The sequence below is a fragment of the Simochromis diagramma genome, unplaced genomic scaffold (genome assembly GCF_900408965.1).
Source record: "Simochromis diagramma unplaced genomic scaffold, fSimDia1.1 OVJJ01000596.1, whole genome shotgun sequence".
NCBI classification, from domain to species: Eukaryota; Metazoa; Chordata; class Actinopteri; order Cichliformes; family Cichlidae; genus Simochromis; species Simochromis diagramma.
This window is the reverse complement of record NW_024387245.1, coordinates 9,470,889-9,498,486: the sequence shown is the minus strand read 5'-3', so window position 1 is coordinate 9,498,486 and position 27,598 is coordinate 9,470,889. Positions and strand designations below refer to the sequence as shown.

At 37.5% G+C, this 27,598-nt stretch overlaps 1 protein-coding gene and 1 long non-coding RNA gene across 4 annotated transcripts in view; one reads left to right on the top strand and one right to left on the bottom strand.

Moving 5' to 3' along the window:
- LOC120714478 (astrotactin-2-like) overlaps positions 1–27,598 on the bottom strand; it is a 285,359-nt gene that overhangs the window by 104,207 nt on the left and 153,554 nt on the right. For 2 of the 3 annotated variants that reach the window (XM_040000717.1, XM_040000718.1), the window contains exons 8-11: positions 25,993–26,077; positions 25,049–25,123; positions 22,499–22,636; positions 8,575–8,725 (exon numbers count right to left, since the gene is read on the bottom strand). In XM_040000717.1, the coding sequence (XP_039856651.1) occupies positions 8,575–8,725; positions 22,499–22,636; positions 25,049–25,123; positions 25,993–26,077 (449 nt within the window). Of the gene's footprint in view, positions 1–8,574; positions 8,726–13,779; positions 13,835–22,498; positions 22,637–25,048; positions 25,124–25,992; positions 26,078–27,598 lie in introns of those variants that run through there. The other variant, XM_040000719.1, reaches the window with a different exon arrangement.
- LOC120714480 lies at positions 567–26,861 on the top strand. The gene is made up of 3 exons (XR_005691415.1): positions 567–839; positions 21,754–21,819; positions 24,991–26,861. It is a non-coding gene; the product is annotated as an uncharacterized LOC120714480 (long non-coding RNA).

Sequence of the window (27,598 nt, the reverse complement as noted above, 5' to 3'; positions counted from 1 at the left end):
TTTCTTCCTCTTTTGCTCAGACTGTTTCAAATCCTCATTTAGTCCAAAACAATGATCATCAGGATCAATCTTATTTTGAAAGGTTTCCTGAGATCAGAAATAAGACTTTTTCTTTGGCATAAGCCTTCTGGAGAGACAATTACATAAATCATATGGTTGTTTTAAATAAAGCTTATGCAATACAGGACATTAGCAGAGAAATCAAGTTAGAAATGAGATAAAGACTAATAATGTTAGAGATGTTTGGAAATGCACGAAGTCTATTAGAAAAGTATTAGAAAAATGGGAATGTTCATTAACTGTCTAATACATCTAAAACACTTAGGCCATTTATATGTATAAATATATATTTAAAAAAAATCCCCATTCGGCCTGGGTGCAGTCTTTATCCTCTAAGCTCAGGTCCTCTTTCAGTGTCCTGAGAGCTTGCGGATCTTGCTTAATATCTTTGTTGTTCCTAGCAAGAGACTTGCCCTTTGTAAATAGGATAACCAGGTGTCACACGTGGAGGAGTACAAAGAAGCTTTATCCTTTGTCCCCATTCTCAGATACTGAGTCAATGTTCTGCAGTTGGTCTGGCTCTAGCTTTCAGTCATCACTGCAGAAGAGACACATTTACACAGTATTGCTCATATCCAGAGGCTGTGAAGAAAGTGAGCAAATCTATCATCGTGGGTCAAAAAAGCTTTGCAGATTTTTCGTGGAACATGGTGAACAAACAAGCAAAAGGAAATGCAGCAACAAATATTAAATCGATTGAAGCTGGTGGAAGTCAAGCGAGTTTTTGCACTTTTTGTACCTTTTTTTGACATGAAGTGACACAGTAAGGAAGTAAGCAGGTGAGTCTCACACAAAGTTTGGAAAAGTGTGTCTCGCAAACGTGCCCTTTGCTTTGGTCTGACATGCTGTTGCTGCTCTAGTGCAACATCCAGTAGTTTGCTTATTGCTCCTTTACTCAGTTTAAGACTTTTCTAGTAGATAAAGTGTGCCAAAAGCTCTGAAATATCTACCAGTAAATTCTTAAAATGAGTTGTTATATACACTGATCAGTCATTACATTATTCTTAGGTGTTAGTTGAAGTGAATAACTTGATTATCTCAACTTATTATCTCCACAAGGATCTTTCTACCTACCTACCTATCTATGAATCACAGTTTCTTTAATATCACATGGATGACCATTGCATTTGTATATGTTACTTGGGAATGCCCGTTACCAGCATGCACTACGGGAAGAAAGCTGCTGGAGGCAGTGTGATGGTTTGGGCAATGTTCTGCTGGGAAACCTTGGGTCCTGCCATCCACGTGGATGTTACTTTGACACATACCACCTACCTAAGCATTGCTGCAGACCACATACACCCTTTCATGGAAACAGTATTCCCTGATGGCGGTAGCCTCTTTCAGCAGAGTAATGTGATCTGCCACAAAGCAAAACGTTTCAGGAATGGTTTAAGAAACAGAACAACGTGTTTAGGTGTTGTGTCTGTGGGATGTGCTGGATAAACAAATAGATGCCCTACTGCACAACATACATGAATTACAGGATCTGTTGCTAACGTTTTGGTGCCTCAACAGGTCAGGGCTGATTTAGCAGCAATGCAATATTAGTCTGGTGGTCATAATGTTATGCCTGATTGGTGTATATATGAGGCGAAAAATGTAGATGTGAGGACAATCTAGGCAGTGAACAAGCACAGGAGCTGACACTTTCACATATGTCGGGCTTTAATTTATACACTTTTCTGTATCAAATTTATGCCTCAAGGATGCGTTTTCCATTCTCAATAATCTACACTAACAAGTGCTCAAGTAAGTACAGAAAATAGTCTGTCTTGCATTGAACTTAGTCAAAGGAGAGGTGAAAGTTCTTCTGATTGTTGGTTTGCATGCCAAGGCTTTATTTTTGCTCAAAAGTTCTCTGAGGCCCAAGAGCACAATTTAGAATCCTACGCGATCATCACCCACCTGTGCTTCAGAACTGTCTTAGAAGGGATCAAGGCTGTTTGTCTCCACTTATGAGAAGATTAAACTCATAATTCGATGTCTCATAATTTAAACATTGTGCTATGTTATAATATCTGTCTGTATGAAGATGAAATTAATGCAGTATGGGTACACTTCCTTTTAATTTTATCCTTTTTTAAATTTGTATTTTTGTTTATATTGCGAGAGTCATTTTTGGATTTTATAAAACATATTATTCAATTACATTTGTTGATCTCCTGAGAAAACCAAAGCCAGAAACAATAAAGAAAAAATATGAATTATGCATCGCTCATGTGTGTTCTACACAAAATCCCATATGTTCAGCATTCGGTGGAAGAGCACTTTAGTCTCTGACAAGATTGGAGTTATTCATCACATTAGAGCAGAGCTGTGGGAATAGCTATCTGTAATTCAGAATTGCTATGCAGCTCTCTGTGGTTGAATGAAAGTTCTTAAGGTTAGCCATTAGTGCAGCCCATGAGCTACTTGCTCTTTCTGCCTGGACAACTCTCCAAAGACACAAGGGTTTGGGAGTGGAACAATTTGTATTTGAGACAAATGAATTCCACTCAGTTCTTCTGAAGTGATTCTGCGATGGCAGCACACCAAGAACAAGCCAGTAGTGAGAACTTTTATACTTGTAGACACAACTTTCTTGCATCTTATTTTGTTTGTATAGTAAATCATCTTGACAGCTGATCACTAATTAAAAATGTATAATTAAAACAAATGGTAATTTAATATAATTTGTATGTTATTTAATATATTAAATATTTAAAGGAATGTGTTTATATATATTTTTTGTCTTTTAGAGGGTTTAACTGCATGTTTAAATGTGATGGATTTGAGGCTTTTATATTAGTGTTCAGCCTTTAAACCTTGTCCCTGAACGTAGACACTTGACATCAATGCAGAACACCCATCATCGAGGGTAGCATATGTATGTACTCTCTGGGGGCTATTTAAGGGAGAATTTCATGACAGCATTAAGAATGGGACTAATGGCATTTCACTCCTGTTAATTCCTTGCGGAGTAAAAGTGCAGGGTAAGTAGGCCTGAAGAAATTAACAAAAAATGAGTGAAGAAAGTGTGTAAGAAATATAGCTGTACATGTAGCCGATCTTTCTGCACATTATACACTGCACATAGATCACCCCTCCAAATTAACATTCTGAATGAATGTAAGTCATTTCCCCAATCACCCATTAGGGCTTCTGCCTAAATCAGGAACTGAGTATAATCTATTTAGAACTCTTTTCCATGACGATCATCTCAAAATTAAGATGCTAGATGTTTGTACTTAGTAGCCATCAGATATTTTGGAGAAGGAAAAGGCAGTGTGAAAAGCTGAGGATAATAAAGAAACAATATGTTTAAAAGATGTGCACTGGGTCTTCCACGGGACAAGAAAATATATATATTTAGAAAAAAACAGCAGAGCTTTAAATAACAATGGCAGGCAGAGGAAAAAAATCAAATATTTTAAAAGCATATTCGACAGCCTAATCTAGTTTAGAGATGGCAGTGATGCATGCCCTGCGGCTCTTCTGCTGCTTAAATGTGTTAAATTAGGCTCCACAGTTTTATTGCCCTAAGAGCAAACAAACTTACTAAAGAATGTATTGCATCTTGTGAGTTTAACTGGGATATCCCAGTTTGGAGGTTTATCCTAGTTTTGATGACATCTGGGATATGAGATTTATGTGCAACACAGACAAATCTGGTTTTGCATGTCCCTGTACACATTGGCAAATATTAGTATCCTTTTTGCTAATTAGTGCTTGGTATTTGCACAGGTGCCTGTGATGTCTGTAAACATACACTGTTAGTTTTGGAAGTGCTGACAAAATCTGACATTTGGAACACTAGCATCCTGCAATCTATTTAGAGACTTGTCAGCATCTAGGTACAATCACTCATCCAAAGTACAAAGTATATTACATTGTTTTTTATTACAAAAAGTGAAAAGAAATATGTATCTTTCCATGCTTCAAAAGTAAGGCTCTATTACTGAGCCTTATACTGTTTTATATCAATTGGCTATAGTGCCCTCCCAGATAGTTAACAGCATGCGCTTTGGATATACACAGCACATCCAGCCTTATCTGGATGGAGCTGGAGCTAATCCATTTAATATAGTACAGTTATGATGTAACGTATAAATGTGCAAAGTTAAAAATAAGATGGGTTAACAACTCATGAGAGGGACATGTGTGTACATATATCTGAACGAAATGAATGCTTTAAACCAAGAAACACCAAAATGCAGTTGTAATGAGTTACAATGAGCTGCACTCGGCAGAACAGGGGGAAACGACATGATGTTCGTTTGTAAGGAACACAGATTAGTAGGGGCATACATGGGATTTTGAGGGTTTTCATGAGTGTTGTGTTTGGGCAGACATGCCTTTAATCCTCTCTGTTAACTGATGTAAACTAGAGGCTGGCAAGCAGAAATCTGGGTCCACACTGACAAGGCATCATTTAAGTCTTGATTTTTCGAGTGTGCCACATCTTTTAATAACCTCTTGCATTCAGGGACAATATAGAAGTTAAAATTACATCGGAGACTACAATATCTGTCTTCTGTAAACAACACACGTATGACAGGCCAAAATGAAAATGTGAATTTATTGCTGCTTGAAGCTAAAAGGCAAAAATACATCTTTGCCAACACTACATTCAAGCAACTTTACCAGAGATGTCCCAAAAGAGACATTATCTCAGGAAAAATATGCCACTAATATCCCTCCATCTGTTCAGTGTACGAGTATTACCATTGGAAGGACATATACTGTAGCAGAATATGGCAATGTGCTACAAAGAAAAAAAAAAAAAGAAGCACTGTATCATTATCAGATGTCAAATTTAAAGCATGAAAATGGCCAATTACCAAAAGAAAGCCATGGTTACAGAGATAACGACTTGATTTTTTTTAAAAAGGAAATGGATATAATATATTCATCTATCCTAGGAATACCAGGTAAAATAAAAGTGACCAGCTCTTTCCCATTAGAGACCCGTCACTGGTGGAATGATTTGCCTGTGGACATTAGAATGGCAAATTCTTTATTGCCTTTTAAATCCCTGCATAAAACATACATTAAAATCAAAGAGCTTTTATTTCATCATCCCTGTCTTTCTTCCCTAATGCCTCTTATATGATCATTGGTTAATTTGCACAGGTGTACTTTGAATTCCTATTTAAATGAACAATAACTTAACCAAGCAGAATAAATTAATTTCCCCCCACTTCTCTCTTTTTTTCTTACAATTAAGTCATAACAAATATGCAATAAAATGGCTTTAAAGTGAACAGCGTGTGATTCTTAAGACAAGTGATGAAAAAGGAAGCGAGTGACATCCTGTCTTTCTAAGAATCTGTAGAAAGTGAACACAGTCAAAATGGAATAACAGATATCTCCAGAACGTACACACTGGGGCTGACTAGAATTTAATTCATTGCAAATGCATTTCAGCTGTCTTAAGAGCAGCAGACAGCCTTAAGGGACTGGCTCTGAAAATGGATTTTAAGCCTTCCGTGTGACATGTTGGTGCTCTGTGTTAGCACCCATTCTGACAAGGGTGGTTAAAATTATACCAACCCAGGAGAGTAAGAAAAGCAAATAATACTGCCGTGCCTGTGATTCTCTGAGTTAATCCCTGAAGACTAGAGGGTTTTGTCAGTGTTTTTGTCTGAGTATTAATCACACAGAGGCGTGAGACCGTTTGGAATTATTTCAGAGTATTTTTTTTTTTCTATCTAGCTTTTGAAAATGTGAGTTGAAAAGAAGTCTTCTCAAGCTGACTATCCCTTTAACTGATAGCCAGATTTTTTTTTTAAAAGAAAAAAGAAGGTTGAATTATACCGCACAGAGGAAAACAACTGCTGCTCACAATAGAATTTTGTTTGACTCATCAGAAATAAATCATAATCTTGTTATTTGGCGATTACTGAATGCTGACCAGTTTCAACTAAACTCAAAGCCCAAAGGAGCAAAAGCATAACTGTGATCAATGTAAAACAAATGATGCTATCCCAGTTTGACAATTAAAGGAAGAAAGACAAAAAGTTAGGAACTAAAAGCTGCAAAGCTGTGACTTAAAAAAAACATAATGCTGATCATGAAGACTTCTTGTTCTGGGAGGCAGTGTGGTCCGGTCTTATATCTACTAGCCATTTGACATATGCGATGGTGTTGGAGATGCCTATTTCTTCCAGTATTGCTGAGTCACAGTTCTAGTTGGTCTACCCTTATGCTTTGTTCACCTTAAAGTAAAACTTAGACCTTTTGAAATGTGCTGGTATGTGTATGTTTAACACAGCATTTACGTCGATGGTGAATGGTCTCTGTTTGGTACTTTTTCACTTTTTAATTGGCGGTTACTTACAGAGTGTTTTTCAGACAAGTCGCCACCTTCCATGCAAACAACGGCTGAATGTACCAATCTGCTATTAACCAAAGAAATTTTCTGCTAACCTTGGTTATAATGAGCTGTTAATTTAGTTATTGTTGGCTTCCTCCAGCTTAAACTAGTCTGGCCATTTCCCCCTGACCCCTGGCTTCAAAAGCAGATTTTGCCCAGAGTACTTCCGCTTAAGATGGATGGAAAAATTCCAGTAAATCAACAGTTTCTGAAATACTCGGACCAGCCAGTCTGGCACCAATAATCATTGCCACATTCTAAGTCACTTAAATCAACTTTCTTTCTCACTCTGATGCTTAATTTCAACTTCAGCAGTCTTGACCAAGTTTAGTGTATATGCATATACAATCTACGGCTGCCATAGAAACAGCATCAGCTGCTAATGTTGTGGGTGGAGTGGGTTTATTAATATGGATTCATTGTCAGAGTAACCAAATTAGTGGTAAACTGTAGGGAAAAACTGGCAAAGGGGGTGGGAGAATAACTTGATTTATGTAGAAACATGTTCATTAAAGTGCTGAAGTCTTCTTCTGCCTTGGTGAAGTCTGCCAGCCATGGTGTACATTGCTCCTTAATGACAGTGTCATGAATCAGTTTTTTTGTCATTCATCATTCGTAATCAGTGCCAGACAAATTACTGCAGGTTGTGTCACTAACAAGGTTTTAATGAATACTGTAAACAGAATTTTTTGTTGGAGTAGCAACTGTATGTTTCTTTCAGTTGAAAGAAGAGGAAAGGTAAACAAGAAAATTGCTCTATACTGTTTGTCTCTATTCGACAAAAACAACCAAAAGACCCGTCGATTTATAGCCCCATCCAAGCTCTTAATGACTCCCAACACCAGCCTCCAGCAATTGAGAAGGCTCATCAGTTTAATTACTTTACAACTTGGGTCCACCCCTTTCTGTCTAAAACCTGGCACTGGAAGCATTGCCCTGCTCTTGTTAGTATTCCACAAGAAATTCACTTTTGCACTGCACTTTACAACGCTACATGTAAAAAGTGACTAAGGCTTAAGAAGCAGAAAGGATGAATGGAAGACGGCGCCAACAACAAATTCATTCACTATCTATTCATATTCAATTTAAAATGCATAGCAGTGGTATGGAAAAGGGCTTAAAGAAGTAAAGTGGAGATACTACAGGACCATTTCTTGATTGCTCCAGTTGCGATTGTCATTACAATAAACCGATTTCCTGATTTTATGTTAGTCTTTTATGAATTCTGTTTTTTCATTAAATTACTTGGACACATCATGTTAGCAAAGTGATATAAATACATTGATGGTAAGTCACATTGTTAGAAAATAAACTTATAGAAGTGATGACTGTTACCTTTAAAATTCTTAATGAGCATTTTTAGTAGGGAAAAGCTATATAAAAAGTTATATTATATATTTTTATTGGTGGGACGCTCTACTGGTCCATCGTGGTGAAACGAGAGCTGAGCGTAAGAGCAAAGCTCTCAAGTTACTGGTTGATCTACGTCCCTACCCTCACCTTTGGTCATGAGCTGTGGGTAGTGACCGAAAGAATGAGATTGAGGATACAAGTGCCAGAAATGAGCTTCCTCCGAAGGGTGGCTGGCCTCTCCCTTAGATATAGGGTGAAGAGTTCGGCCATCCAGGAGGGGCTCAGAGTAGAGCCGCTGCTCCTCCACATCGAAAGGAGCCAGTTTAGGTGGTTCAGGTTTCTGACAAGGATGCCTCCTGGGCGCCTCCTGGGTGAGGTGTTCCAGGCATGTCGGACCAGGGGAAGGCACTGGTGCAGACCCAGGACACGCTGGAGAGATATCTCTCGGCTGGCCTGGGAACACCAAGGCCAGCTGAAGGAAGTGGCCGGGGAGAGGGAGGTCTGGACTTTTCTGCTTAGGCTGCTGCCCCCGCGACCCGGCCCCGGATAAGCAGAAGAAGATGGATGGATGGATGGATGGTTTTTTATTTCATTTCATTTGTTGGCAGTTTGAAGGCTGATCGATATAGTTTCTCACTCTCTCTTGATTCATGCTCCAAAATATGAAAGTGTTGGAGATATCACAGTTATATACAGTATAAAACACATGGAAAATGAGAAGGATTAATATTTGCATGAATGCATAAACGAAGGCTTGAATGTAGCATTACTAGTGTAGTGCAAGTCTACTACCATCTGCTTACCATGCACCCAGATGAGTCTAACTGTCGATCAGACACACACTTGAAATTCTTTTTGCAGCCACCATTATCTTTAGAGCAGTCACGGGCAGGTCCAAAAGATGCCAGTAGGTCCTCTACATTTTCAAAGTATGTGGACATCATGGCCTCTTCCCTGAAATTGAAAAAAGTAAGGGTTACAAGAAGAAAGTTCAGTTATTGTTGCATATGTTTTAACACTACAAATTCTTTTATTATTATTAGTCCTTTGTTTATCCAGGTAAAAAATCTCATTTCCAAGAGAGACCTGGCATCATGGCAACAAGAGTAAAAAATAAATAAATTAAATAAAATTAAATTAAAATTAAAATTTATTTTATAAAATTATACTTCTCTCCTATTTTTCCACAATCAACTATAAATGCCATTATTGCAAAATGGAAGCATTTAGGAGCCACAACAACTCAACCACACAGAGCAGGGTTGAAACACTCTGCTTGTTCCAAATCGCCTCCAGCATTAACATCAGCAGAAAAACTGAGCGCCTGGAGCTTCATGGCATTGGTTTCCATGTCTTCTGTAGGTGTAATATGTAGGCGGCCCAGTACTTCTGTCCATATAATGTACCTGGGGCACTCTACCAGGTGAAGTACAGGACCACCGCTCTAACTTAATCACACAATTATTAGATATTTCACTCACAACCAGAAATGTCGAAAGATTTAAAAGATGGCCACAGTAAGCAAGTTTTATCCACTGTATGCTATAAATGTCTGACATGCAGACAGACAGACATTTCCATTCTTACAGAAATGCCACTACCACGTTAACAAAACTAAAAAAAAGAAAAACAAAAAACTCAAGTATGTTTTCAGGTCAGTTTGTGATGAAGTCTGACTTGAGATCCCCACATATGCATATATATACGTGTCACTGACAGTAGTGCGATCATTTCCACTGCCAAATGTGGCACACCAAAGCTGTAAGCTCATTGCTCTGTGCAGTTTAGCATGCTCCGCCATGCCTATATGCTTTATGTCTACTATCAGAGGAAAAGAAGGGGCAAGCAAACCCCATGTTTTTGTTTGAAAGGAAACAAAGCACTATCTCTTGCAATGGGACCACAGGGACCACAGTGTGTTGCGAGGGTGACTTGACTTTAGAAACAGCAACAAGATTTTGAATGATAGGAAGACAGATGACTTGCTTTAGGAGGAGGGTTGTGAAGTAATGTCACTACGGCTATCTTTCTATGTCTTTGCATGTGTATTTAGGCACCACTGAATCAGTAACTGATACACTGATTTTACTGTTCACTGAGTTAAAATGTCCAACATAAGCCATCTTTAAAGTGGGTATAAACCATCAAAAAGTAATTTATCTCTTGGAAGTGATAGTGAAAAAAATATGAGAAAAATACTACATTTGACCTTCACAACTTTAAGAGAAAATAAAATGCAAAGCCTCAAAAAAATCTATGAACGTTCAATGAAAAGCATCTTATTGATGTAAGCGAGAATTTATGGACAAGATATTAGACACAGTCTATCCACCTTTTCACTGAGGCAATATGATTTCCGTTTCATAGCGTCTGCTATCAAGATTTGGAATAACTCTTTCGATTAAGGGATTGTTTAGGTTTAATAACTGTTTTCAATTTAGTTTCACTGTATGCTACGTATGGAAAATAATTGGCACATTTTTCTCGTGGTGCAGTACTATGGTTCACTGACTGACACATTGGGACTGTCTACTTTGCAAATTTAAAATGTTTCTGACATAGTGTGGCAGTAGCAAATGACTCGCTGTCCTCGCTGTCACACATACTGAATGTTAAATACAAAACTCTAGCAAAATAGCTCTAATAAGAAACCTGTTTTATCTAAACAGCTTTATCTATTTATTTATTTTTATTTATTATATTTATTTTATTTGTTTATTTTATTTATTTTCTATAGATGAAATCTAAATGTAAGGTATCTTTCCAGCTACATGCTGATCATTTTAATGTTCATATGGGGCGACCATGGTTCAGGTGTTGGGAAGCTCATTGTAACCGGAAGGTTGCCGGTTCGATCCCCAGCTCTGTCTGCCTTGGTCGTTGTGTCCTTGGGCAAGACACTTCACCTACCGCCTACTGGTGATGGCCAGAGGGGCCACAGACTGTAGCTACAACTGTAGCTTGCCTCCAGTGTATGAATGTGAGAGTGAATGAATAGTGGAATTGTAAAGCGCTATATAGTCCATTATTATATAATTATGTATACATATGGACCGTTTGATGTGAACTTTTACAGCAGCTGAACGTTTTCACATTTCTTTGTTTACTGGTGGTACATTTTCAGATATTTTGATGCTTATAGTCGTAGATAAGTATTGTAGCCACTGGAAGCAGTAATATCCACTGTCAGTCCTACGCAGCTGTCATTTATTTAGAACACAAAGGAAACAAAAAGAAAGTTTAGGCACAGTATTTAAATGTGTTTTTAATTAGTTGACAAAAACACATGGGTTTGCCAAAAATGACTTAATTTGTGCTATAAATTGAGCAAAGCAGTCGACTGCTATGAAGTTTCTTTTCTTTTGTCTACCTCGAGTACAAGAACGCCCACACATCCTGGATGCACATTTGAACGGAGGAGGACTCCATTCGAATAAACTTAGATCTCGTTCTTACAACGAAAGGTGCCTGAACTGCATCAACTGTTTCACTGTGGAAGAGTGGGATGTGAAAGCCAAGATATTTAATTGTTATTATCCAGAGAAAGAGCAGCAGGCTTGAAGAGGACCTCAATCTCAACTCTCCACATTGGAAGTTTAATTTGGTAAAAAAAAAAAAAAAAGATTATCAAGTGAGGGACAAAAAACAAAAACAAATAGAAAGTTAGAGCTTTGCCAAACAGTTCCAATATCTTTGAAGATTATGGTCAGGTTAATTATTTATAACTACTCCTTACTCCTTCTGGAGGGTTCATCGGGGTGTCCATTTGGCCTTAGGCACAGGGACTCTAACGTATGATTCTCTGCACACTAAATATATACGCAGATCCATGCAGTCTGAAAACCAACCAGGAAACAAGATGTATTTTTCTCTTTTACACACATTTAGTGTGCTCTAATTACTGAGAAAAAACTCTGGGACATGATGTCACTAAACGTACTTCACATACCTATAAGAACCTCACGTTGCCTTTTTGTTCATTTTTTTTTCTTAAGCAATCTCTTTCTTAAGAAAAGCAGGGCAATGATTATCTTACAAGGTCCACTGTTCCAGAGCCAAGAACCCTGCAAGTCAAACGGTGGGATCACTGCAACACCTAATCGGCAAAGAGTAGACAGCTGTTGTCGTCGAGAAAATGGCAAGGAAGTTCGCCATTACAACATCGACTTTAACGACCCTTTGGGGAAGGTGCCTAATTTAGTGTGTGAAGTTGAGAGGTACCAACAAAATGCAGTTGGGCTCAACATTATTCACAGCTTTGGCTCTGGAACCAACTCCTTGATAGACGGTGGACTCGGTCCTACACGGGAATTGTCCATCGTGAGATTTGCCAGATCGATGTGGGTACTACTGACAAATCACCGGCTGGGTGCTGCACAGTTGGACTTTCTCCAGGTGGATGTGAGGGTCACCATCATGTGGCTGCATAATGCAGAGAGAAAAACTATTACAGCTGTTTGCGCATATGTGCTTATTTTTTGGATGGTAAATAACAAGGATTTTCATGAACCAAAAATCCAGGCCAACAGTGGAGAAAGAGTTTGCCAAAGTGCAGCAGAAGCTAAATGGTATATTTATTTCATAATATTTTGGATGTTAAAAATTCATTTATGTATATTACAAATACTTAAAACAGCATCAAGAGTGCTATAAAGTTATATGTTACAAAAAATTAAAACACTCTTGTTGACAGGGCCTGTTATCCTTGGATTGGCGTTTCAGTTTGTAAAGCTTTGACATTTGAAACTGTAGTGGTTGAAGATATCTCTATAGCACTTTTTATGCAAGCATGTAAAGACGAACCCTTTTCCCCATCCACTAGACCCAGTAACCCTTCATTTATGAAATGTAGACCTTGCATAACATCACACTCATCTTTAGTGGGCAGTCTGGATTAAAGGGCATGGTTGGTTATTAATAAAAACTGAATTTGTTGGATGCACATGCCACACTCCTTAGCAGGAAACATGAGTCACCTTGGATACTAAAAGACGCTCTGCTTGTTCGGCTTTTGAGTGAACATGGTGTATATGCCTGAAAAAAGGGCAGTAGGTGCAGATACATGGTTTATTTTGTATACCGAATATATACAAGGTAGGGAAATAGAATTTAAATTTACATCTTGTATGCTTCCATTATGCAGCTCTATCTGCTAAACTGTGCAAAACTTTAGCCAACCCTGATTTATTTATGTTTCACTTGGAAAATAGGAAACAAGTGCAGCAGTTTCTTTATGATTTATTACTCTTTGAAACATGGTCAAACATAAATTGGAATGCAGTATATAAGACAAAAATGAATTTGCATAATTCAAGCAAGTTTGAAAGTCAATATTTGGTTTACGCACCTTTATTTTTCAACATATCCTGAACTCTCTTAGCCAAGCTTTTGTAATTTCTTTAGGAATTCAAAAGCAGTTGTAAACACTCACTCCTCTACCTCTCTCATCACTCATCACTCCATTATACGTGTTGTCAGTGATTTTCCGACCAGTTTGGCATAGTTCAGTCTTTCCAGTTTCAGTTTATAGGTGTTTGGGAAAAACCTCGTTGGTGCAAAAATACCATTTTATGCCTGTCAAACTGAGTTATCTTTGGCATTTTTTGTTGATTTTGAACCAAAACTGGTTCATTATGCTCGAATGATTCACAGGTTGGCAATAGGTGGCTTAGCAAACAAACCAACAAGCAAACGAAAAAGACATCCCTGTGAAAATCATCAGGTACTGGACTGAACATGAGTGAAAAAGCAGTCACTGTCCAAAGAAAAATTTCAAAAGATCCTCAGAAAGCCTGGGGAATTATTGATCTGGTTTTGTGGAATCAAAAAGAAATGAGTGGGGCTCAAAACTTTTGGACACCAATTTATAGACACACACACACACACACACACACACGCTACAGATATTCTTTTACACACAGGTAGTCATACAGTGAGGAAAGGATGAGAGGCAAGTTTATAACTAAGACAATTGCTCAATGTCAATGTCAGTATGTGTAATTGTTCACAGGAGAAGGGTGGGTAGCTCCTTGCTTCTGAGGCCAGAGAAATTTAGTACTGCTACTGTCCTGCGCTAAAATGTAATTAAAAACAAATACAGAAAAACAAACAAACAAACAACCAAAAAGAGTTTTTCTGAATTAAAAACACCACGTGGCATTCATAGCATCAGTTTCCTTCTGCAAGGTACTGAAAGCACTGACAAATGACTCCTTAATTCAGACGAAAACAGAGGGTGGGTAAGGTGAGGCAGATAAAAATAACGGGTTACCTAAGCTGTGAGATGCATGCTAACCAGTTCTTCTTATAGACTTAGTAAATAGCAAGTTTAAAAACAGGCAAACAAACAAAAAATGCATGATACAAGATGAACCAGAGACAGAATTTTTCTTTGGTATTTCATCATCTGTCTTCTATCAGTCAATCTGAAGAAATCTTTGTAGGAAGTAGACAAGGCAGAAAGCCAGTTTTGAATGCTGACGATCGATCATGACTCTAAGGTGCCATTGTATGTAAAAACAAAGAATGATCCTTTAGTGGAAAACACAGAACAGGTTCAGGAAAGCAACAGTGTTTTGGTGCAAACAGAAATGTAATTTCTAAAATAAACTCTTAAACTCTAAAATGCCACAATAATATATTTGAATTTATATAGCGCTTTTCGAGACCCTCAATCTATTATTATTATTATTATTATTATTAATATTTAGAAAGACAACACATTTTCTGCAGCCAGGTTTATTTAAGATGGAATGAGGTGAAGTGAAAAGCATTCCTGCGATATAAAATTATTTTTGAAATCATGGAGGGTCAGTCCTCTGCGTGAAAGATGAGAGAAACCACCCAGCTTGTTCATAAAATGCAAAATCCATCATCTGTGATAGTACTGGGGAGCATTAGACCTTACAGCATGGCTAAATTGCATATTACCGTGCAGATGATGATTTTTTTTTTTCCTTGAAGGCCTTGCTTATTTTAGCAAGATCCTGTCAAACTACATTTTACACATACTGCATTGGCTACAGGAATAAAGCAGCCTGGGTGGTAAACTGGTCTGCCTGACAGACAGGCTTGTCAGGCAGAGAACGTGTTAAACAAGTTGATGTTAAAACAGGTGTTTCCCACCCCCGAGTTTTAACAATTGCTAATTATAAATTTAATACAGTGTTTCAGTGATTAGTAAATCATTTATATCCAGAATCTGAGATTGTTTCATTTCAAAACCATTACCTAATCAAGATCATCTCTTTTGGCATTGTGACTGTTGCCTGACCCAGAAGCCCAATGATTGCAGCTAAACACTGACTAATGTACTTGTTATTAATCTCTCTCTCTGCCTCTTGCTTTTCCTGATGATGAATGACCAGGCGACTCTGCTCAAAGTTAGAGCGCTGCTCCAGCATGATTACAGAGCCCGTTATTGGTCTGCCCCTGCACTTGATTAATGCTCTTGCCCTGGCTCTCCACAAATATGCTGACTCTCATCAAGCACTTTCGACACTGAATAGAGTGCATTTTCTTTGGGCTTTCTGTAATCACTGAGGAAAAAATGTAGTCAATGAAAAAAGCAGGTAAACGTAAGTGATAATATAAAGATTGATGCATCAATTGTTTGATTTGACTATGTAGTTGTAAAACATTTTTTGACGTATATTTGGAGAGTGCGGAAGTGAATTTATGTCCGTTTTTCCTGGGCTGAAACTCGCAGTTGCAGTTGTATTGAATTATTGGCAATGGCACATTTTGATGGTTCACTTGATCATGCTGAGTGAGATCATTAATCACTAGCTTGAGGTGTCACCAGCTAAATATATTATTCCTTATTGACAAAAATCCTATTTTCAAGATCAGTTTAGGGGCCTAAATCATTTTGTATTTAGGTTTCCATGAAACATTTCTGAATACTGACCTCGGTTAAACAAAAATCAGTAGAAATGCGATAACTGGGTAGCTTTAAATTGCAGTAAGTAAGGAAGTGAGTTGGAGAATTGACTTTTAAATATCAACAACTTACAAAAAACAAACATATGACAATGTGAGAACTGAATAAAAAGAACTGTATGTATTGAATGCATTGAGCTAAATAAAAGGATCAACCTAAATGTCAACGCTAAGTTTTTGATGCGCTAACAAGATCAAACACTCAACTCAGCAGAATAGTGCAAAAAAATGTTTAGGCTTTGTACATGGATCCCAGATTGAATGTTAATACTATAACATGTGTTTACATTAAACAGAAAGTAGTGACAAAGACAGTCTTTACTAATAGCTAAGTCACCATTTGTGCTTGTTAGTGGGCTCACACAAAGAAGTCCATGTAGATAAATAAATTAGTATTGGCTCTTATTTTATGGCTTTATGAATTATGTGCAATTTCAAAATGTTGCATGTACTGTACTTACACCTTTGGTTCTTGAATAATGAATTTTATACTAATTGATGCTAATAATGAACAAGAGCTAAGAGCAAAGAAATATAGAGAAATATAGTATTGATGTTTGCCAGAAATAATCTTCCTTGCAGCGTCTGGCTTTAAATACCAGGGAATATGTGAAGTTTAAGGGTTAGGGCTAAAGGGAGAAAAACTGAAATAAATTTTGATGGTCTTATAGACAGTTTGGTGTAAAATACAATATAAAAACTCCTTTATAGATGAATAACAGAAGAAGTTATTTGCTTTCCCCTTTGAAGTGTGCATCACTTAAAACTACCATAAATATATGTACTGAGAGAGAAATCAGGAAGGCTCTTTAATTTTATTTCTGCATCGACACTCTTTGTTGCAGTGTATTGATATGAATGGATGTATCAAACATTCCAGCAACATGCTGTATTTTAAATCTTGTGTCATTAAAACTCACATGTGTTTTATTATCAACAGTGGTGGGATATAATCAATTTTCAATTACTTTACTTGAGTTTATTCTTGTGGAAATTTTTTACTTTTACCTCCTCCATCACTGGAGCTTATCGTACACAAAGGGATGAAAGAGACAAAATTGTTTAACTGATGTATCATTTATAGCGCTACACTTGGGCCAGAATGAACGCAGATGTCTCGAAGTTGTGGTCACAGTACTTCATCATCTTGCTAGTGATAATGAAGAGGACATTTTTGTAATTTTAAATGAAATGTTTCTATCACCTTAACAAATATCAGCAAACATACAAACTGTTTGTGCGCAATCTGTCACACAGTGTGTTGCTAGCTAAAAATACAGCTGCTATATTTCCCTGGGACAGAACGACACATAACTTTACCCAGAGATGGAGAGAGATGTTAGAAAGACAGAACATGAGAGGCAAGAGAGAGTCTGATATGAAGACAGCATAAATACTAAACAATTAGTAGGGGATGTAACATTTACTTACATATTGCTGCCTTCAGTTTATTCACAATGAGCAGTAAACCTCAGAGCAGCAGGAGCACAGGTTAGCTCATCACATTATGCACACAAAAAACTACTGGAGTTACCAACAGAAAATTATTACCTCAGCAAAGGAAGTTATGTTTTTGATAGTGTTTGCCTGTTGATGTGCATGTCATTACGTCTGTAAGCACAACAGCTCAAAAAATCTTGAATTCTGATAAAAGGCTGAAGAGTGGTATGATGTTAGCAATGGCTTACATCCACCAAGATCTTCAAGGTCAACTTAATGATTTATTGAAAATAAAAATAAAAACCTTATAACTTGTGTGGTGTGTATTGTTACCTTATAGAAAGTATAAAGATTTAAAATATGTCACAAGGTCAATAAATAGATCGATCTGAAGTTCACAGTGATATAGATATAAAAGATATAAAATGACAATAGGTTTGTAGACTGACAACAACAAGTTGGCATGAGTTGCATTTAAAAGATTATAATCATTTAAATACATAACTTTGATACATATATGGTGTTCTATTAGTATTATTTTTTCAAACATTGAAATTAATGCTGCACATGGATTATAGCCACATAAACAATGATACTCAAAATAATGTGAAATATATTCAAAGGAGTTTCAACAGGACAAGCACCTGCACTTTGAACTTGTTTTCACTGCATTACAAACTTCCTAAAATATGTTTAAAAGGTACAAATAAATACTTCCCAGAGAGCGAGCCGCTTTGGTAGAGGTGTGTGCTTCCTTATTGCTTCTTATTGCGAGTTGTGTTTTCCTCACACGAAGCCACTACAACTGAAGATACAACAAACCTTGGGTACTCCCTCCTGCTGAATTCCAGTTTAACACTTGACTATAGTCATTTTGCTGTTTAGGCATAGAGGCAAAGTCACCCTCTACAAAGTAAGGCCGAGAAAATTGAGCTGTTGTTTTTTAATTTTGCTTCACTGGTTGTGTCCTGCATAACAGATTCAAGATGAGTACATTTTTTAAAAATTACAATTTAGATCGGAATAACATTTGTATTCTGATTTACTAATATTACTTTACTGATAATATATTATCCTAAAATGCAGGCTAGCTTTGTAAAAAAAAAAAAAAATAGCTGGTAGAAATGTCCTTTAAAGAGATACTTGTTACTTTCTTATTTAGAGTACTTTTAAGAGCCTGTACTATTCACTTTAACTTAACAGAGTATCTGTCAGGGTCCTGGGTCTCCTGACCCAGCGTTTTAGTTCTTTGTGATTTTTGTATTATTGTACTTGTGTGTGATTTATTCTATGGTTTCTAGTTTCGATCCCTTGCCCTTCATGTCTCTCTGTGTCCCCTCTGTTCTGTGTAAGTTTGTGTCTGCATGTTTGAGTTTCCCTCTGTGTCTTTTGGTTCATCGAGTCCTCTGCCTTACTGGTTATGTCTCTGTGTTTCTTAGTTGCTGTCTCCACCGTGTCAAGTTCGCGTCTGTGTCATACTTCCTGTTTTATTTCGAAGGTCCGTGTCTTATGTGAATGTGTTCAGTTTACGCTTCCTTGTCTCGTCAGTTCTGATTTCCCCCAGCTGTGCTCTCCTTCTGTGTCTCATTCCCCTCGTTACTTCCCAGTGTATTTAGACCCTGTGTTTCTCTGAGTCAGTGCTGTGTCGTACCCTCAACAAGCTGTGTCTGTGTTGCCAGTGTTTTGTTTCCAGCTCCAGTTCAGTATTTCTGCTTCAGTGTTTTAGTCCACCAGCGTTTTTGTTTGTCTTTTGGTGAGTTTAGTTAGTAAGAGGTTTTCCAGCAATAAAGCTGCGCTTTAAGTTGTACTTCTGTGTCTGAGTCCTGCATTTTGGATGCAGCACTCCTGCTTGCCTGCCTGCCACACAGCCAACCATGACAGTATCTGAGTAAAGACTGTCTCTATTTTTGCCACTTTTGTGATGAGAAAATGAGAGTAAAATAATAATAATAACAAAACTCCCACCCACACAGATACACACAGAAAAAAAAGAACATGCCATTACCTCTGGCCAAGATTGGCCTTGACTTTGCTTATCTGAGGCAGCACTGCTATTCATGCCCTAATTTGCTTACCCATAAGGAACAAAAATGAATTACTCTATGATTTTGATGCTCACTCCCAAGGATATCCAAAAGTTATTTGTCACTGTATGAAGGAACACAAGAAATAGAAAAATAATAAGCTGGTTTAAAAAAAGAGAAAGACGCCTAAAGTGATTTAGGATATTATAGCATGAAAAGGTAAGTTCAAGTTGACACTTACCATGACTGTCACTATATACTGTATGTGTGTATATATACAGTGTCTGTGAGCTGAATGACAGTGGTAAAATAGAAAGTGGAGACGCATACTTTTAAAAGTCAGAGCTACACTACTTTTCACCACTTTCAACATCAACATGTCTATCATGACTAACTGACTACATCAGTGCCTTCACAAGCACTTAAGGAAAGAACATCAGCAAGAAACCCCAAAAGCTCCCACAGGACTTTGTCCCACAAAAATGTTTTGGATAATGAGCTGCCTGCATAATTCATGACAGTGTGACAGGTTGTTTAGTTTCCAGTGGTTATGAAAACTAATCATAAACTAAATACAGCACATCGACTTATTATTCTAGGGGTTATTTCAAAATTAGTCTTGGAACATGGAAAATAATGTTGGATGGCGAGTGTAAATGGTTGTGATTCTATGTGTAAGGGTTAATGTTTAATACTGTATGTCTTAGATATAGCCTAATAGAGTACATCTAGAAGTTAACAACAACAGCTTTCATAGTGAGAGGCAGAATGTGCTTTCCAAAAGCAGCTATAGGTGTAATTTCAGGATGTGAAAATGGCACTTTCATAAAGTCACATTACACCTTAACCTAAATCGAACCCCTGTGCTGCAAAGTAAACAAAAGCTAAGCTCCTGCTCTCTCTGAAGTGTTCAATTTCCAACTAAAATTGTGCTTAACCCACCAAGATCTATTCATCATGCAGTAACAGTGGCACTTAAGTCAAGAAAAACAAAATGCACAAAGGAGATAATTGCTTTAAAATAATTGCTTTTCCTCTTGGCTAAATGGAAAGGCTGATCTTTCACGATTCAATTATAAATATTCAGAATCTGATCTGATCAGCATGTGGCAGAAATATGGCTGTAAACGGTTTTTGCTCTACAAAAATATCCTCTTTTTTTTTACCCCACATCACTGATTATAGCAGTATTTCAAAGTAAATGAAAAACCTGGGCTAATTAATCGAGAAGCATGCTCCCACTTCCGTCAAAATAAGCATGTGTACAATTGCCTTGGGATTTCTGTGCACCTGAGGCAATTTCATAAAGCCTGTGAAAAACAGATTTATGCAGCAATGTATAACATTTGTACTCTGTAATTACTCCAATTTAGAGTTTTTGTATTACAAAACAGTTACTTGAAAATTTGATATCAAAAACAAAACTGCAGAGATGGTTGAAAAAAATCCACCAGTCAGATAAAATGAACATTTTCTGATGTTTATCAGGTTGGTTTTTTTCCATTTATGGGTTGATTTCTGTGGTGCAGTGTTACCTGTGACACTTTCAGCATACAATATATGATACGGCTATAGGAGTTTGAGAAATGCTAGAGTGATCAGACACTTTTTTTATAAGATTAAATGGCTTTTTACAATATTGATGTCCTACACATGCATAAGACAAAACAATTATTCAAATGTAAAGCTTCTGAAATTATATAATTAAAAAACAACCAAACAAAAAAAACTTCCTTTTGCAGTGAACTCTGCTGCATTAGCTAATTTTTTTAGTTGGCCATGATACCTTATCAGAGCAACTGAACTGCCACAACAAATTGAGTTTGTAGACCTGTTATCTATACACAGTAAAAATGAAAATAAGCTATTTTAATCTGAGTAAAGTTTTATAATTTAATCATTTAATTTAATAATTTATTAATAATTTTAATACATTTATAATTTAAAATGGCTCAAATAAAAACATTTACCACTGGCAACAAACATAATTTTGTCAGTCAAACAAACTTTCCTACATAGTTGCCCTGATCTACTTTTTCAAAGCTGTGTAACAAAGACTTGTAAATTGTAGCCACCGAAGAATAACTTTCCCTTGAGGGTTAGGGTTAAGGTTAGAATTAGCATCATGCATGTGTGCACCCTTTCAAGAGTACATGTATGTATATGCACTTGCAAGCATCTGCACAGACAGCACACTAACACAATGCTAGCCAAGAAGCCAGAGTGACGTTGTTAGTGAAACCTGAGTTGACGTACACATTTTCACCAGCCTAGCATGCTTTAACTACTTATCAGAGGTTCCACATTGGTGTCATATTATGAGATGATGGAACCAAAATGTGAACTGCAGACATTTTAGTTTCACAATCGTCAAAAGTCAAAAGCATAAGCACCCGGTGTGTGAAGTGACAAATGTTACTTCAAAATGTTTTGAATGGCTAAGGGATCATGAATACTAAAGATGTGATATTTGATTTTATTTAAATTCATTTTGATAAGCAAATTGAAGCTCAGAAGGGGTTCAAATGTGTTCAAGAATTATCCATCCATCCATTTTCTCCCAATTTTCCATTTCAGGGTGATGGTGCTGGAGCCTATCCCACCTACCTGTCCCACCCTCGACAGCTTGCCAGCCTGTGACAGGTAATCGAGAATTAATTCAACAATACTATATAACTACATACTGTATGTTTAATTAAGGTGTGTCGTACTTGAACTGTACTTTACATGTTTAGATCATTTGAAAGAAGGAAGGGGATATTCCAAAGACAGCGAGTATAGCGGTACAGGCCAGGTACACAGAGAGACGGGGGAGCCGAATAGAAATGCAAGCGTTTTGGGGAAAAAGTGAAGAAACAAGTGAAAATGTAAAATGAGTGCAGAATTGTTTCCAGTGGTAGCACCTTTGAAATGTGAGCAATGTGAGATGCTACACATCTAGTTTTTTACAAGTCAACCATACAAAACTATCTATTTGCAAAAGGGAGAAACAACAACTGAACAACAAATGATGAATGAATATTGCTGGTCTCTGAGTGTCAATTTGCACCAGATGGTATCTGCAGTATTTGCAGGCTATGAAAAATTAGGCTATAAGATACTTGTTGTTCTCCATGAGTCTATCAGGTAAGCATCAGTCAACCAGGGGACTTGCAACAAAAGTACCTACGTGGATACTGCATGTCAAGTAAACCAAAATGTATCTGTCTGAAAAAAATGCTGTGGCTCCAAAGCATTCTTAATATCTTCCAGCTGTACATTTTTGGTAGTGCGTCCGGTTGTTTCAGTTGCTGGACACAACTTGTTATTGAGTCAGACTGACCTGATCTCCCCTGGATCTTCCGTAACCAACACGTCTGTCTTACAGCTGGCAATGGGGTTGATTGACAGTTCCACCGGTGGCACAACAAAGCTTTTGCTGACAGGCAGCCACAGCCCTTGGCCCAGACTGTAGAATGATCTGTGTTGGCATGATCACAAGACATAAATGCCAGTTGCATTACCATCACATAACCACAATTTGTTTTACACAAAAGCACACACTGTGTGCAAACACAGCAGTATTTGCAGATAGAAAAACATGCAAAAGATTCTATGAAAACAACAATGAAACAATGAAACAACAATGAAAAACATATGTTTAAAATATGAGAAGTGTGGTGAGGGTCTCACATGTAGAATTTGATGTATGTTTAATACGCATCATGGGCAATTTCTCAGTTATTTGCATCATTTATTATGTGATAGAATAGAAGAATAAAACATATAAAGATATTTGAACACATATTAAAAAAGTCTTGTAATTTTCGTTTCCTTTTTTAAATAATTATTGTAAGAAGCAACTTTAAAGACTATGTGTTACTATATGCTATAGTCAAGTAAACTTTTTTAGTGAACAAGAAAATAAGTTCAAGCTTATAGTGATAATACTGTTTCAACACTGCTTAACATATTTTCTCCTCCTTCAATGTAAGTCCAGTTCATTGCTTATGAATGCAGTTTATATGACCTGGTCAGGGTGTTATGAATATAATCTGATTTTGCCAGAGACCTTTCTTATGAGTGAAGATTAATAGCCATAACAGGCAACCCTGCAGACATGTTTCCGGGGAAAACACAACATCAGATATGATGATAGCAGAGCACATGGTTTAGCTTTGCATAGTGCACTCAAATGCATCTGGACAGGTACTGTAGGCCACAAAATCCCAGAAAAACAGGGCCTGTCAAGAAGGTTCGCATTATGTATTTGCTATCAATCTCTCGTTTTACTTCGCATAAAATATATTATTGAATTTCTTCATCATTCGCCACCATCTTTACTTTATTTAACTTTATTCCCAGTTAAATATTGCTGACTTACAACCCTTACAACCTGGCAAACATGAATGGGTACAAGGTCTGGGCGGCTGTAACTTAGGGTGTAGAGCAGGTCATCTACCAATTGGAAGATTGGTGGTTTGATCCCTGGCTGTTCCAGCTTGCATGCCAAAGTATCCTTGGGCATTGAAAAAGGTGGTCTCTAATGTGTTCATCAGTGTGAACGTGTGTGAACGTGTGTGAACGTCAGACAGATTGCACTTTGGCACAGAACAAAAGTGCTTGTATAAATATGGGAAAATGAGGTAAATTGATTAAAGCGCTTTGAATGTTCCAGTAGAGTAGAAAAGCACTATAGAAAAACCTGTCCATTTACTATTTCCACACTTTTCTTTCATATGGATCATAGTTCCAAACATTAACATGGAAAACCATCAACTTGTAGAAAACACAGCTGTCAATATATTGACTAAAATAACAAATTTCAGTTCTTAAAGACATTTGTTATGGGGCCCTCATGTCTTCATATCACAAGGTGCTTATTTTTTCATTGTTCCTTTTCAAGGAAAATGTAAGCAGCAACCCTGGTTTTCTATAAAACTCCCCATCTGTGAAAGCACTTGGTTTAGCTCCTCTATTCTCTGTCATAAGACTGTCCAGCTGAAGAGCATTAGAGTCTTTTCTCCTCCTCCCCAGAACAGCATTGCTAGAAAACTGCTTCATCTTTACTCACTTTGTTGACTATCTGTATCAGCATGTTCACGGCTGAATCTATTGGTGTTCTGCAGCTGTATGTGTATGTGGTGTCCTTCGTCCTTCTTCTCTCGCAGACTCTCAGCTGAGTGCTAGTGATGCCCGAGTCCTATCTCCAACTTACTGTAGCGTTTTTAACTACTGAAAGATGAAACAGGGTTTTGCTTGGTATTTTGCCTTTAGCGCCTCATTTCTTACAGTGGACTCACAGTGGCTGGCAAACGCTGCAAGGTCATTGTGATAAGGAGTGAGATAACTGTGACAAAGAGCTGTTCCTACCTACGTATTGGAAGGGTAGAGAGCATGAAATCGAGAAAGATTTCACAAAATCAAAACTTTAAACAGTCCATGCTTTAGTTACACAGTTAAGCAAAACTAAAGGGAAAATTGACCATATTGACCAGCTTTTTCTTTTAAATCTCTATAATCAGGTTTACCCTGAGATTTTCATTTTTACACTTCTTGGAAAAAAAAAAAAAAGAAATAACACAATGACCCCATCAAGGATGAGAAGTGTAACAAAAATGGCAGTAAAAGTATTTTAAAGGAATCCAATCAGGCCTGGTCCTTGGGCTATTCTCTACACACTCAGAGAGATCCACCATGGGGTGTACTTGTGTGTCCATTTGCCTTTGTCTATGTGCATCTGTCAGGTGCTCATCTCCATGCTCTGTCACACTCATGCACACACATACAAGATGACACAAGAAATGCCACTTCCATTCCATTGTGTGTCCACAGAGTCCACAGATGGCCAGCACAAGTCAAGCGCTGAGGAGGTGCACCAGAAGGGTCTTACCTGAAGATTCTCTCCGGGGCCTGCTCTCCTGTAACTAGGTCATACCCTTTCTCCAAGTTAGCATATGGCCATGGACTTGACAGGGGAAAGACGATAAAGGAATGCATGATCAAAGACAGTGATTTATCAGCATTTTTAAAATAATCTAACAGATGTTTTTATGTAATTCCATCAAGTCTTCTCATTTATATTGTTGTTTTTCATGCACAAAGCCTTTTAGTTCAGCATTTTAAGTACTTCAAAGTGTATATAATATTATGTATAAAACATAACTGAATACAAAAACTGAAAAACTGTCATTTAATTAACATTTCTGTCTGCTGTACAAGACTATACTGTGTCTGCTGCTACTCTTAAAAAAAGAAAAAGCAATGGGCATTTGATTGGTTACTGGACTGAATCCAGGGGATGACAGGTGCTGGTGAGTAACAATGTGAGACCAATGATGGGTTAGGCCAGCTAAGTGTCAAACAAGGTCAGAGTCAGAGGGATCATTTCGGTGCCTGTCAAGCACTCTTCAGTGACTTTACTTCTTTCCCATTCATGCGTTTATTCTCAGCCCTCCACTCCTGTTTTTTTTTTTTTTGTCAATAACGTCGCTTCTCATTTCTAATTTCTTCAACCTATACACCTGATTCCCTTTAAAAAGACTACTTCTTCAAGCCTGTATTGGTAGAAGTGCATGTTTTATTATATTAACTACAAACTGCTATTTTCCAAACCATGTAGGAAGCGTTCTAAGTTTCTTTTCATTTTAATACTGAGATGATCATCCTGCAGAGAACTGCAAATCCATCACAGTGAACAGCTCACCTTCATTTTAAATAAAGTTAATATAGTGCAATGATGTGGTTGTACTACCGGCTCTGAAGTCATGCATAAGGTTGTAAAGTACAAGTGAATCTCTATACATTAGTGGAATAACTACACACAACACAACTTACCCTTCGTTGCGACTCCAGTCGCTGCGCACACAGAGATGCTTATGAACGGGATCAGGGGAATAGCCCTCATGACAGCTACATTCTCCTGCCATACAGAGAAAAACAAACATGCACAGTGGCAGATATTTATCTATCACCCTGATCTCTTCATTTATTAGAGATGTACCAAACTAAATGTTACATGATGTAAAACCTAATTCTTTTCAGGGAAATATTGTACCTAGATTTATTTCTGTCATGTTGATTGTGCAGTAATTGCCATATTCACTACTGTTTTACTTCCAGATTACAATTCAATACTTCAGTTGTATATATTTAACACCAGTTCATGCCTGTAGCCGTCTCAAGATGCTTTATACTGAAAGGAAAAGACTTTACACCATTAGAAAGAGAACATAATTAAAATATTCTTTATAATCAGTTTTCTATGTGAATGGCTTGGTTGTCAAGGGGAAAGTGAAGCTAGAAAAGAATAGCATATGGAGACAACCACAGCAACAACAACATAAAGGACAACATATAAACAGCAGGAGAAATTCGACAATTAATGATATGTAATACTGTCATATCAATAATATTCAGGTATAAAAAGTGGGAACTAAAAGAGAAGCTCACAGTGGATGATCCCAAATCTCTAAGGGTGAGTTCAGGGTCACCTGATCTAGCCCTAACTATAGAAAAAGGGAACCAAAAGAAAGTTTAAAGCCTCATCTTCAATGGACAGAGGGCATCTGTCTCAGGACCCCTAGCTGTGAGCCAGCTGAACAGTAGAGGATTTATACATCGGGGAAACCAAACCACCTCTGGCTAAGCGGATGGCACAACACAGAAGAGCTACCTCGTCAGGCCAGGACTCTGCAGTGTATTTACACCTACAGGCCAGTGGACACTCTTTCAATGAGGAGGGTGTACACATCCTGGACAGGGAGGAACGCTGGTTTGAGCGCGGAGTCAAAGAGGCCATTTACGTGAAAAGGGAAAGACCATCTCTGAATCGAGGAGGGGGCCTAAGGGTACATCTTTCACCATCTTACAATGCTGTGATTGCAGCCATTCCCCAACTTTCTGTGAATGGTACTCATGGCCATTGATCATTGGTCTTTGATCAGTGGGTTTTGGTCAGTGGTTGTTGATCAATGGTCATGAGAATTTGCACAATTAAGATTAAGGAACTGACCTCCCAGCCCATTGTCCCTTCAGTGTGCTGGTTTCAGTCATGATGCAAATGTACTGTTTATAAGATTGGGGAAACCTGCAGTCAGCTGAGACTGAAGAAGTCACTTGGATGAGTGACGAGACGTTTCTCCCACAAAACACTATGTCCAGATGAACAGAATCATCTTTTGGAGATTTACTTTCCTGGATGATTAAGCATGCATCAAGACATAATCTAAAATAAATTGATCATATTTAAAAATGAACCATTAATTTATCTGAGTTATCTGAACAGTCTTGTACAGATGCGGTTTGTAGACATGGTGATGCTGAGAGAGATCAATAGGAGTGAATGAGTTTAAATTAAAATTTGCAGTTTATAAAGCTGCTGTACTTGATGATGCCTTTGCGAGTATGAGTAAAACTTTTTTGTAAAGAAGTTAACAAAATC